A 14,829-nucleotide genomic window follows, 5' to 3' on the forward strand; every position below is an offset into this window, starting at 1 on the left:
ACCGAGAAATACCCCCCTCCCAAAAAAAAAGAACTTCTGTTGCTGTCGACTCAACATTATGACGCTGCAGTTGGTTCACTTACTGATACTAAGAAGAAAACAATCATAAATTTATATTATAATGAGTCAAAAGGTGGTGTTGACACACTCGATCAAACGGTGAGAAAATTTTCAACTAAGAGGGCTGTAAGAAAGTGTATATATTCTTGTAGAGCGTGCGGACAAAAAGAGAATAGTAGCATTCGATATATGGTGCTACAGACGAATGCTGAAGATTAGATGGGTAGATAACGAAACTAATGAGGAGGTACTGAATACAATTGGAGAGAAGAGGAATTTGTAGCACAACTTAAAGAAATTTGAATTACAAAAATATTTTGTGGTGGGCACAAAGTACCCCCCCCCCCCCCCCCCGGAACTGCGCGTTATGAAAAATATGTTGATACTGTAAGGGTTGAGAACCACATGACCCGCCATACCGCAGCAGCTTTTTCGATATATGGTCCAAGTCTCATCGAGCAATGTTACTTGGCTGTGACACATCACACGAACATTACTTCCGTCCTTAAGTTTTCCACACGAGTGTATTTGCAGGACCAGCTGTCTTTGTTATGTGCTGCGCACAGCCTCCATAAGTCACAACTGCTAGTAATGACCTGTAAAGAAATTTAGCCACATTTCAAAGCTGTTTTATAATAATTATACCAGCTTAATAGTTGAACATCATTTATCTCAAGAAATTGTTTTAATGTCTCCTTTCACTCCGACCGATGCTTGTTAAGGTATTAAGCTCAAATATAACTTTACTTCCAATTTCTGATATCTCCCATCCTGTCACAATATTCGAAACAGAGGATATTTGCTTTTAGTACTAGGATATTTTGTTTCATTATAGTGTAAATGTCAGAGTTTGCTTACCTGGTCCCCCATATAGCCGTTGTGATGAAATCCGTGAGATACGGAAAGAGACAGGTCCAAGTTGTCGTTTCTCTGAAAAAGAAGAAATATATTTTCGTAAGAATGGCAGTACTCTCAGGTCATGTGGACAAATTTAAACGATACCAAACTGTAACAGAAATTGTGAACGTACTGAAGATACAGGGCGTTAGGGGCATAAGCATAGATATTTGCGTTGATGACTGAGGACAGTGTACTGAACAACATTACATCAGCATTTACTTCATTTGCAGACTAATTATTATAGCTATTACGAGTAGAATGTTTTTCGGTTAGTTAGTACCTCCAAGTATGGATGGTGCAAGCAATCCACCAACATTTATCTTTCCCTGGGCAGTAGGTCAGATAATGATTTTTGGACATTTGGACGCAAAGTGGATAGTCTATATTGACAGGCGTAGACAACTTCACAGTGCAGTTATGACCATGTAGAAAACATCAACTAGTAAATTTTGGGGCATGTTTGCGGGAACATCGACAGACACAGAGAAAAAGCAATTAACACGTTGAAGTGAGTATATATTAAGGTACCAGTTGTCGCAATATCTGTATCTATACCCCTAATGCCCAGTGTAAAAGAATTTGATTTTTCATATATTCTACTTTTTCACACAACTGGCTGAATAAAAAGTTCTAACAGGACGAAGTACTTTTTAGTGCGCAGAAAGAAAATTTTCCTAAACTGCACTTCGCCTTGCTATACAGACATGTAGCTGTGTACTTAAAATAGAACTCGCCGTTCTATACGATTTGATATTCCTACAGAGTTTACAAGGGGTAATTGTAGACTGTACAAATGGGGTAGCAACACTCGCCTGAGACTGGAACGCATATGGGACATGGCAGACCCAGGACAGGCCAAAGATGCTTCAGTCAGATTTTGAGGACTGTTAGTTATGACAGGGTTTAAAATAATTCTCATGTCTCCAACATACCTTTCGTGTACGGACTCAAGAGGATAAGAAAGATAACAACTTACAAGGAGGCACTTAACGCCATTTCCTCTATTATTGTTGGTTATGATGATCTGAATCATCAATTCATTAACACAGCAAAAGTTAGGTGTATTAGGCAGATTTATAGGCCTGATTTGTGTGTACCCAATCTAGCAGCAGAATAGTCTGTCTACGTTTGATAGAAACGTTTAATACGGAACCAAAAAAGGAAATTTTCAGTTTAGTACTAGGCTTTCTTTTTCTGCTTGCTTTTCCTTCCATGTATTCTGTTACTATTGTGAATAACTGTGGATACACACGGATATGTTCCAGTTGTGAAATCGTTCATGATCAATCGCTTTCTGACCGTCGCTAATACCGTTTATTCGGTACGGAGAAACCAGACTGTAAAGTGCGGGACATTTTTCAGTATCTTTTCTCTCTCGGCACACTGTGTAACAATCCATGAGAGCGGTGCTAATAAACCAGTCAATCAAGAGCATGCCTCCGCCACGGATACTGCCAATGAGTGCTATTAAAATTTTCATTTGCCGCATATGTATTATCGCCACAGCAGGCGGCGGAATAACTCGCGAAAGTTGGACAAACCTGGAAATAAACCTTACGCAGAGTTTTAATGGAAGTGTGGGGGTGCTCTTCGGTAACTAGTTGCGGTCCACCAAGATAATTCGGATCGCTCCAAGTCATTATAAGCCGAGCGCAGATAACGCGGGACCGCCTTGTTTTATGTGCGGGCCACTTTACGACTGGCGTGATAACACTGACACTTAACAAGCACAGCCACTGCCGAAACAATTTAACGGGCTGCAACCGGCGTAAAACAAATACCATTACATCCACCCGGCCACAACCCCTTTATGCCTGTCGCAAGTTCGGTAGCGACAACAGGAGATACATTTCTTCTCCGTAATGCACTTAGTGTGTTTCAGGGCGACTCTAGACTTGACATTTCATGGCGGAGTGGCATCGGCGGTATGACTGTTTCAGTAGGTACACCAGGAGATATATGGACATATAATCAACGTACATAGGATGGAAGTGAACTCTGTCGACAGATTTGATGGTGTACGTTTTTTGAGTGGTTTTATATAAGGTATCCATAGTATCTGGTGAATTATTATTTACAGTTAGCGTTTTCACTTTGGCAGAATTCAAATGTGGTGGGTATTTCCTCATACTGGATTATGCACCTCCGTTTCGTTTGACTGCTTGTCACTCTCAACTCAGGTTAATCTAGTAAAAATAAAACGACCGAGAGAGAGAGAGAGAGAGAGAGAGAGAGAGAGAGAGAGAGGAAGAAAAGAGGATCAAATATAGGTCAGTTGTCTACGAATGTTGTAATCTGAGATCTCTGGGTTTTCGTATTCTTAACTGTTGAGGTACCTGTTATTTTAACCAACGATAGAATAACGCTATGCCGAGTCGAGTCCAATGGTACTTTCACTGGTGTCGCATTATCGAAAAATGAAATGGACCTTAACTTTGTTCAGTCATATGTGATTAAGTGTACGCAGAATTAGTCATTTATCGAACTTTACCTTGGCGCATGTAGTTTCTTGATGAAGAGAAACTAACAAATTACCCGTTCCAGCATAAGGCGTGATAGCTAATGCATGGTTCGATCAAATTCAATTTGTTATGGTTCTGTTCGATGTCGTCGATTACCATCGATGGACTAACTGTGCTTGAATGACTTGAGTAATATACACTCCTGGAAATTGAAATAAGAACACCGTGAATTCATTGTCCCAGGAAGGGGAAACTTTATTGACACATTCCTGGGGTCAGATACATCACATGATCACACTGACAGAACCACAGACACATAGACACAGGCAACAGAGCATGCACAATGTCGGCACTAGTACAGTGTATATCCACCTTTCTCAGCAATGCAGGCTGCTATTCTCCCACGGAGACGATCGTAGAGATGCTGGATGTAGTCCTGTGGAACGGCTTGCCATGCCATTTCCACCTGGCGCCTCAGTTGGACCAGCGTTCGTGCTGGACGTGCAGACCGCGTGAGACGACGCTTCATCCAGTCCCAAACATGCTCAATGGGATCTTGCTGGCCAGGGTAGTTGACTTACACCTTCTAGAGCACGTTGGGTGGCACGGGATACATGCGGACGTGCATTGTCCTGTTGGAACAGCAAGTTCTCTTGCCGGTCTAGGAATGGTAGAACGATGGGTTCGATGACGGTTTGGATGTACCGTGCACTATTCAGTGTCCCCTCGACGATCACCAGTGGTGTACGGCCAGTGTAGGAGATCGCTCCCCACACCATGATGCCGGGTGTTGGCCCTGTGTGCCTCGGTCGTATGCAGTCCTGATTGTGGCGCTCACCTGCACGGCGCCAAACACGCATACGACCATCATTGGCACCAAGGCAGAAGCGACTCTCATCGCTGAAGACGACACGTCTCCATTCGTCCCTCCATTCACGCCTGTCGCGACACCACTGGAGGCGGGCTGCACGATGTTGGGGCGTGAGCGGAAGACGGCCTAACGGTGTGCGGGACCGTAGCCCAGCTTCATGGAGACGGTTGCGAATGGTCCTCGCCGATACCCCAGGAGCAACAGTGTCCCTAATTTGCTGGGAAGTGGCGGTGCGGTCCCCTACGGCACTGCGTAGGATCCTACGGTCTTGGCGTGCATCCGTGCGTCGCTGCGGTCCGGTCCCAGGTCGACGGGCACGTGCACCTTCCGCCGACCACTGGCGACAACATCGATGTACTGTGGAGACCTCACGCCCCACGTGTTGAGCAATTCGGCGGTACGTCCACCCGGCCTCCCGCATGCCCACTATACGCCCTCGCTCAAAGTCCGTCAACTGCACATACGGTTCACGTCCACGCTGTCGCGGCATGCTACCAGTGTTAAAGACTGCGATGGAGCTCCGTATGCCACGGCAAACTGGCTGACACTGACGGCGGCGGTGCACAAATGCTGCGCAGCTAGCGCCATTCGACGGCCAACACCGCGGTTCCTGGTGTGTCCGCTGTTCCGTGCGTGTGATCATTGCTTGTACAGCCCTCTCGCAGTGTCCGGAGCAAGTATGGTGGGTCTGACACACCGGTGTCAATGTGTTCTTTTTTCCATTTCCAGGAGTGTAGTTCACGAGAGTCCAGTCGACAGACTGACACGTGACACAGTCGCTGCCTATATAGATCCTTACCTGAGCAACCTGTGCTTCTCAAACGACATTTCGTTGTATAATTTGCTGTGTTTGTGAAGACTGAGTATTTCATCTGCTTTAAAGAAAGATTACATATTTTGTCATCGTCTGCCAACATACATGAATTTTTTTCTTGGAGTTTGCCTCATGAGTGTAGATCTCTAATACGTTAATTGCAATACTGATGTGTTAGAAGCTGATTAGCAGATAATTAATATTTCTTTGTTATGAATCAGTCCTACTTAAAATGGCTTGCGGGACATAATGCATGACTAAAACATCGAATTTTTATTATTTTGGTGTATGGTAATGCATAGCGAATGTTCCCTGAACGAAAATTCATCTCGAATGTACTTTAGTAACTTTTAACTCTGTCCGCAGACTTCGCTTCTACCCTCTAGGACGATGCGTACACATTATGGGACTTAAACCCCAGGACTTACATGATAAGTTTTGATATCTTGTGCCTTTTCACTTGAATAAGAATGGGGCCTAAATCCCGTAACCAGCCTACGTTTGTCCTTTTCATAGATACGGTGGACAATAGGACTGTTGAATTCATTTCCAGATTCACAAGCTTTTTATTTACCTGCCGTTTCGAGATTCTAATTATTTACTGTTTTAATACAATATTATCAATTTTAAGGACATAAGGTAGCGGTCGTTATATTTTCACAGTAATAACTGGAAACATTCAACCGTTTTATGCCCCACACACAACGCAACAATGCGTTTCTGGAAACGGTGCTCTCATTATCAGCTCATGATTTAAAACACGAAAAAGTTTACCAGCGCATTTTCGGCGTGCATAAAGTGAATTGGAATAACAAGTTAGTGGCCTCCTATTACATTAATATCGTCGGCTTCTGTCCGTATTCGTCCCATCTCTCACCTACCGTGTGTTCCTGATCAGCTGTGGGCTCCAACAGTGTCGAATTGGCGCTTCTCCAGGTGCTGGGAGTTGTGGCCTGACATGTCCGGAGCGCTTACACAGTCATGTCCGAGGTATTTCTGTGTAAACGCTTACACAGTGACACTTCGGACATGTCAGCACACAACTGCCAGACACCTGGAGAAGCACTAACTTGACACTCTTGGAGCTCAAAGGATCGGTCTCTTTCTGTTAACATAAGGATTTTTATTTCGATTTTATTACTTCAGTTTCAGGCCATTTTCTCGCCTACTTAAGTCGCTGTCGGTAATCGGTGATATCTTTTTTGTCCACTATGCACACTGAAGTAGTGTCGACATTCATTACAAACTTCATAATTTAAGTCCCGAACGTTCTAACTTTGTTTCTCAGCTCTATCCGCTCATTATTACTTAGTGCTCCCAAAAAAAACTCAACTACAGATAAAAATTTTCAGTAGACCATTGACACAGACTCGTATTATTTCATATACAAATCACTGACTGATGGTTTGTGGACCAAATATGATATGGAGGAGGCGAGAGATAACAATGCTACTCACTCTTAAGAACAGAACCAGTAGAGAATGTGTAATACATGAGAAGCAAGAGAGTTTTGCAGGACGGAAAGAGTGTCGATTCTGTTTCAATGTTTGATTTTATCATCGTACATACAGGTGGATCAGTCGACATGTTTTCCTCACGTATCAGATTTTCCTGTTAAAAAAAATGGTTCAAATGGTTCTGAGCACTATGGGACTTAACTGCTGTGGTCATCAGTCCCCTAGAACTTAGAACTACTTAAACCTAACTAACCTAAGGACATCACACACATCCATGCTCGAGGCAGGATTCGAACCTGCGACCATAGCAGTCGCGTGGTTCCAGAATGAAGCGCCTAGAACCGCTGGCCTACCGCGGCCGGCTTGCTTCTAGTGCATGACTCGATAGGTGAAGGAGGATAACGGAAAATCACTATTTCTCGGAACTTGCTCAACATAACACAGCGGGATTTTCAGATTAACACGAATGCCCAGTGCGTATGGATACTTACATAAGAAAGAAGCCTTACTTGTTGCAACTGAAGACCAACTTCGTGTACAAACTCTGTGTGTTTTCGACGGTGCAGCTGTTGCTATATTTTGCTAATTCCTGCATACCCATGGAACAACTGAAGGTGGGTTTAGTGGAAAGAAGTCCAAAGGTGAAGCCTTGAACCAACTGTCTCTATGACCCGTCAGTGCTGACTGTTCTCATGCTGAGGTTCCTCACGAAATGTTCGTTGTTGCCAGCTTCAAATCAACATATCACTCTTCAGGTGTGTAGCTGTGTTGTATGAATAACTAATTAACTGTAATGATTAGTTGTGACGTGTTCAACAACCAAGGGCGGCTATCGAGCTTATTCCCCCTACTCCTCTTCCCCCATATAATTCGCTGATTTAATGAAACGTTGCAGACCAACTCGATGTCAAACTTCCGTTGATAGAAATTCCATCAGAAATTTCATCACCACTGAAATTTTAACTAGGTATCTATGGATTGAGCGTCACAGTTTTGCAAGTTTGATGGCAGAGACACAGTGCAGAAAAGCCACAGTCCTATAAAGTCTTGGATCTGCAGTTATTATTCTTTATACAATCCAACTCAGCGATATCACACGAAATGCTCACGCTCTCGTGAAGCTACTACTGACGGTGCTGTACACAGCGTGTCCTTTCTGGTGAAAAACAAGCACATCTTTTGCAGCACTTCCTTCTCCGATTCGGACATACAACGCTGGCGGCAGCAGATTGACGACTCTTGATTTCCGATGCGGCAAGAGTGGCGAAATTCTGGAGATGGACGGGTCGCGGAAACACGGGGAAATATCGCACGGCATTACATCAGTCACGGGCGCTCAGAATCGGCGGAGCGGCAAGGCGAGGCTAGCGTGCTATCCGTTATGACGGTAAATCCCGGCTGACGGCCGACTGACTCACGGCGCGCGGCCCGCCTGTCGCGGCACAGCGAGACGTGCAAATTTATTGGCTGCTGCTCGCGCAGAAGCGCCGCTGCCAGCCGCCCTTCCTCGGCGCGCAGCCTCAGCTGTAGTGCTCCAGCAGAAATCGCCGTCAAACGTGTGGACGCCGTCGGGGAAACGTTGCATTTGCGTTCGGGGACATGTCCACGTAGTCCAAACCGGTAATGCTAGAACATTTAACACTGGGCCACATGTAAGTGTCACGAGAAGTGGATACAGCAGCCGAATATTTTACGTAGTTGTCACATTTCTTGCAATTTTCAGACGCTGTCGGAGCAAATCGATGCCGGATTCCGAAATTACACCACATTAAAAATTCTGCACCCTGTTTGTGTCTCGGTCTCGAGTGGCAATAAAAGGAATGATCATAAACTACAAATTCTGTTTATTTCCTCATTTTATATGCGTATTAATTTTACATTTGGTACACTACATATAAGAAGAAATTTACAAGTGATGATAACCAAAGACTGAGACAGATTTTTTCACAGATGTCTTTTACTCCATTTCAATGTTCACATGATCGTTTTCAAAGTACGCCGTCTTACTTGATTGCAATTTTTATAGCGTGTCTGCCAGTCCTCGAACACATGGTCCAGGCCATTCTTTGTCAGGTCCTTGAGAACTGCCTCACTTCTCCTGAGCACTACTTCAGAGTTCTCAAATCGAATGCTCCGAAGCTTTGCTTTTAGTGATGCAAGATCGGGGTTATAAGGCCGAGGAGATGCACAAGTAATGTTGAATTAAACCGTAAACTGCGTGACTTGATTTGTGACGTGAGGCAGAGGCATTGTCATGATGAAGTCGCGTCGTGTAGTAAATCATTCCATGCCAGTCAAAAAGAAAATATGGTCATCATCACTTCCACTGCAGAAGGAACAAGCTTCGCCTTTTTTGGTGATGAAGAAACTGGCGATTTCCAAACTGTGCTGGCTCGTGTTCCTTCGAGATCAGAGTCACGCAGCCGTGACTCATCACCGGTGATAATCGATTTTAGAAACTCATCCCCTCGAACGCAGCACTTCACGGGTTGTCTCCACTCACACTGTCTATTGTTCAGGAGTTAACAGACGTGGCACCCAACGACCAATAACACGGGTCATATGGAGATGATCATGTATGATCGTAACGACACTGCCATATGTAGTCCTCAACACTTCACCGACGTGACGTAATGTTATCCGCCGATTCTCACGAATAATCATAGCAGCTATGTTGATGTTTACTTAGGTCACAGCAGAAGCCGAACCATCAGGCCTACCTTTCTTAACAAGGACAAGTCGGCCTTCCTTGAAGACATTGAACCACTTAAACACCGTTGCAAGGGGTAGTGTATCTTCACCACACGCTGGTTGCAGCTTTTCACAAGTTTAAGTGGGTGTATGTTTTGAACGAACACAGAATTTTATTGCGCCGTACTCCTCCTCTCGCGCACCTCCACTGTTTGGTATGCGAAATGCAAAGAACGTCTACGAAATAGACCATTACAACCAACCGATACGAGAGTGCTGTCGCCTTTGGTTATTATACATGGAATCCTGTACCTTTTTAAATATTCATGTCAGAGACAGGAAACTATCACCGAAGCTAAAGGTAAAAACCAGTCTGTCTTTGTGCTTCAGCTCTCGTAGATTAGATCTAATACGAAGGGCCGTAGTGTTTCGGTGAAATGCAGTCGTATCTGACGAGAAGGACGCAAATTCGAGCTCCACTCTGTCTGTAGTTTACATTTATCTTAGACCGGTAGTAAGCTGAAGTTTTCACGACAGAACATGGGCGTAATAAAAAAATGAACTTTATATAATAATAAATTAATTCAACGTTTCATGCTGAAACTAAAATTTTAAAACCGTCCCTTCCCAGTCCACAAAATATATTTTGCTCGACTCTGAAGACTAACGTACAAAATACAACCAGTTCGTAGGCTACATGAACGATCGAGATGTCAAAAGTACATCCAAACATCTATCAGTACGTACGTAATCGGTGCTATGAAGAACACGGCACTCGAATGGCTTGAATATCTTTCGGCTTTTAGTATCGGTTGCAGTGAGTTCGTATTTCCACTTTTATGTTTGTTGTTTGCCAGTAACCAAAAAAATGCAAACAGAATAAACTCAACAAACCAAATAATTCAATTCATATGATAGTGATAACCAAAATTTTTAAGTACCTTTAGGGATAGGGCAGTAATTTTCAAAAAGCTTCGTTTTGATTATGTAAAAATCACTGAAAGGATCATGTATAACGCCATCTTCCGGAGTTTGCAAATGCTCTTTCTATGCGTACAGTAACCTAAAAGGTGTGAATTACGATTACACTAACTTAACATGGCTTGTGGCGTTTTAAGCGCATTTTTCAAGGCTGTAACTACAGCACTTGAAGTAGACAAACACTCGACCCTCTTACACGGTGTCAACACTCGTCGCGAAGCATGAAAACTTGAAACAAAGGAATGGCATTAACCACAAAATATGACTGCCGTCGCATCGTTTCACGAAATTTTTTAACAAAATAAAGTGAACGTGGTTATAGGTACACGGTTATAATGTCATACTTCATAAAACTACCAAAAGGACAGAAACATTTCATCAAATGTTACAGTAAAGGAGGATAATGAAAGTATCAACGCCATTTTGAGCTAAACCGGTACATGCATCCACTATACAGCACAATGAAGTTCTCTGCAATTACTTTAGTTCATAAACAGTGATGTGGATGTAACTGCCCACAGAAGATAAATATAATCGCCAAGCAATTTAAGAATCACATTTAATAAATCAGCAGTTTTAACTCATGTATACTCCGAAAAAAATGTTTAAACAGAACAACGTAATATAAAAAGTAGAAAGTAGAGCCTTCATGTCCATTATGATTAATCAGTCAAACCGAGCTATGTGGCGCTTCTAAAGCCTTCAATTTAGGTTTCCTCAGATCTCCTAAGGGCACGCTGGGAGTTTGCTTTGAACAAGACGTGTCAGAACTCCTTCCCAATCGTTGTCTGTCTGAACCTGTTCTAAGTCTCTAATTACATCATCATCGACAGTACTTCAAACACTGATTTTTTTTTACCTGTAAAGACTTCTTTCATCGTGTAACGCCTCGTCTCCTCTTTCCCATTTGTCTTGAGAGGATCAGTCGATTTTCAGTTTCCCAGTCGGCTCAGTACTTTTGCAACAACGCCGCAGAGAGCAAAGCTTTCTAAACTTTCACCCGCAGGTGCTGCAGCGTCACTGTGATGGGGGGGGGCCTTTCCTTCATAATTAGTATTTCGGTGGTTGCCAGAGCACTTTTTTTAGCTCTCTGTCTGCATTTTATATTTGTGGGACTAATTTCTTTACTTCGTGACGACAATATTTTAGTAAAAATAGTGAACATGAAACGTCGATGTCGAGGAGCACTTCCTTCCAAAGTATAAACTATTCGGTTTTATAACAACCTATGCACATGTGTACTTCTTTTCTTGATCAACATTCTGAAAAATGAGGCTTTCGCCAGTTGAAAGGAATTTTGTTTAAAAACTGCGTGCTTCTGAAAATACACAAAAAACATAAATGTAATGTTGAGCAAAACTTTCAATTCTGAAGGTATATCTGATTTTAGGGAAATAAATGCTACACGTGTCAGCATTGCGCGTTTTGGCGCAGAGAGAAAAGCAGCGATGCCGACGCAGAAGTAGTAAGTTGTATCAGTGTGTGCCGGATAAATGGATGGCATACTTTGAAAAATAAACAAAATCACGCCTCGTACATACAGTCCACTTCGCGACGCTGGCTGCTGTTAAATGATATCAAAATACAGACTACGGAAGTTGCAAATTTACTTTCGGTGCAATTAAAATTCTTATTTTCTCTCCAAAATGTGAAATTTACTATAAGAAAAATGCTTGGGAACAGACCAATGTACACTCCTGGAAATAGAAAAAAGAACACATTGACACCGGTGTGTCAGACCCACCATACTTGCTCCGGACACTGCGAGAGGGCTGTACAAGCAATGATCACACGCACGGCACAGCGGACACACCAGGAACCGCGGTGTTGGCCGTCGAATGGCGCTAGCTGCGCAGCATTTGTGCACCGCCGCCGTCAGTGTCAGCCAGTTTGCCGTGGCATACGGAGCTCCATCGCAGTCTTTAACACTGGTAGCATGCCGCGACAGCGTGGACGTGAACCGTATGTGCAGTTGACGGACTTTGAGCGAGGGCGTATAGTGGGCATGCGGGAGGCCGGGTGGACGTACCGCCGAATTGCTCAACACGTGGGGCGTGAGGTCTCCACAGTACATCGATGTTGTCGCCAGTGGTCGGCGGAAGGTGCACGTGCCCGTCGACCTGGGACCGGACCGCAGCGACGCACGGATGCACGCCAAGACCGTAGGATCCTACGCAGTGCCGTAGGGGACCGCACCGCCACTTCCCAGCAAATTAGGGACACTGTTGCTCCTGGGGTATCGGCGAGGACCATTCGCAACCGTCTCCATGAAGCTGGGCTACGGTCCCGCACACCGTTAGGCCGTCTTCCGCTCACCCCACAACATCGTGCAGCCCGCCTCCAGTGGTGTCGCGACAGGCGTGAATGGAGGGACGAATGGAGACGTGTCGTCTTCAGCGATGAGAGTCGCTTCTGTCTTGGTGCCAATGATGGTCGTATGCGTGTTTGGCGCCGTGCAGGTGAGCGACACAATCAGGACTGCATACGACCGAGGCACACAGGGCCAACACCCGGCATCACGGTGTGGGGAGCGATCTCCTACACTGGCCGTACACCACTGGTGATCGTTGAGGGGACACTGAATAGTGCACGGTACATCCAAACCGTCATCGAACCCATCGTTCTACCATTCCTAGACCGGCAAGGGAACTTGCTGTTCCAACAGGACAATGCACGTCCGCATGTATCCCGTGCCACCCAACGTGCTCAGAAGGTGTAAGTCAACTACCCTGGCCAGCAAGATCTCCGGATCTGTCCCCCATTGAGCATGTTTGGGACTGGATGAAGCGTCGTCTCACGCGGTCTGCACGTCCAGCACGAACGCTGGTCCAATTGAGGCGCCAGGTGGAAATGGCATGGCAAGCCGTTCCACAGGACTACATCCAGCATCTCTACGATCGTCTCCATGGGAGAATAGCAGCCTGCATTGCTGCGAAAGGTGGATATACACTGTACTAGTGCCGACATTGTGCATGCTCTGTTGCCTGTGTCTATGTGCCTGTGATTCTGTCAGTGTGATCATGTGATGTATCTGACCCCAGGAATGTGTCAATAAAGTTTCCCCTTCCTGGGACAATGAATTCACGGTGTTCTTATTTCAATTTCCAGGAGTGTATGTCAGCACGTCATTTTATTTTTTTTTATTTCACGAGCTTCATGCATCCAATTTTCATATTTTTTAATGCTGTTTGTACATCTGTTTCTGATTTGTGTTTGCATTTTCGGCAGTATTATATCTGTAGGGGCCAAAGTTGATGTTGATTAAATAAAGTTTCTTCAAGAAAAACAACAATTCCCGTTAATTTTTGATCATGCCTCGAACGTAATAAAAATTACTTTCTGAAACTTTCACATGTTGGTATAACGGTAAGTGATTTCGTGAGTATTCGCTCACATACAGATCTGTCGCACCTCATGCAGTCAGGCAATTTCTTTTTATCCTGTCCCGCAAACTTATTATATTTTACTGAAATGCTACGGGGTTTTAGTGAATAGCGCGTCTTGACCGGCTGACGGGAGACGTTCGTTTGACAATGAGTACGGCTGCAGCGGAAGAGCGCGTCAGAGCAGCGAGCAGGTAGCACGCCAGCGGCAGGGGAGGCGCGCTGCGAAACCACGGCACAAGGACAACATTTTCGTTGGCGCAGCATAACACGGCGCACGGAGAAGAGAAACAAACGGGCCACCGCCGGCCGTGTGGCGCTAATATCTAAGTGGGATCGTTAGCCGGGCCGAGCACACTTGCGAGTTGTCTCCCAAGTTACTGGTCCGGGATTTGGCCGCCCTGCCTCCCCCAGCGATGCCAAGTTTATTTAATGCGCTTTGTAATCTAGATTAGCTGCTAGTCGCGTGGACAGAGGTTTAAAACTGCGACGGGCGGCAGCCAATCCCAGCGGCCAGGAGCGCAATATTGGGGGATTATTGCTATCATCGCGTAAACTTGCTTACCTTTAAGCTTAGGCATCGGCAGCGCGTATTTTATTGGCTGCTGGGAGCTACTGTCGGAGACAGTTTCGATCCCACCAGCAAGACATCACGCTCACGCTCTCGCTCTCGCTCTCTCTCTCTCTCTCTCTCTCTCTCTCTCTCTCACTCTATCTATCTACTCGCTCTTGTGTGTGTGTGTAAGTTTTACACAACTGGGTGAATGGAATGTTTTTTTTTAGCTCTATAGACATTTCATAATACATTTGATCTGTACAGCGCTTATGGTCCGAATGGTCTCTTTCGAGCTCTTGGCCAACAGGCTCGATTATCATATTGTTGGTTACTGGGTGTTGTTAGAGTATAAGGTTTTGATATGAAGTTGATTATCGATGCAGAACTGTAAAGAAAAGGATGCCAAGAGATCCATCCAACTGAATGAGGCTGATAGAAATACATCACTGTTTATGAAAACTGCAAAAGCCAGAAGGAATCCTCTGAATCACTCAAAATCCGACGATTTGTAGAATAACAAGTGATTAATATCTCAGTGAGGTAGCATGCACGTCCCCTCTTTTATGTGAGCATACAAGTCAGTGTCATGCCACGTTCAGACAGTACAGAGCCGTCAAACGAAGCGTAAAGGTGCAAGCAAATGCCGGTATGCGT

At 44.7% G+C, this 14,829-nt stretch overlaps 1 protein-coding gene across 5 annotated transcripts in view; it reads right to left on the reverse strand.

The window, feature by feature from the left end:
- The window catches only part of LOC126188996 (TOX high mobility group box family member 4-B-like), a 477,811-nt gene that overhangs the window by 130,474 nt on the left and 332,508 nt on the right, over nt 1–14,829 (reverse strand). For all 5 annotated transcript variants that reach the window (XM_049930833.1, XM_049930799.1, XM_049930816.1 and 2 more), the window contains one exon: nt 919–990. In XM_049930833.1, coding sequence (XP_049786790.1) covers nt 919–990 — 72 coding nt within the window. The remainder of the gene's footprint in view (nt 1–918; nt 991–14,829) is intronic.

The sequence above is a fragment of the Schistocerca cancellata genome, chromosome 1 (genome assembly GCF_023864275.1).
Source record: "Schistocerca cancellata isolate TAMUIC-IGC-003103 chromosome 1, iqSchCanc2.1, whole genome shotgun sequence".
Taxonomy (NCBI): Eukaryota; Metazoa; Arthropoda; class Insecta; order Orthoptera; family Acrididae; genus Schistocerca; species Schistocerca cancellata.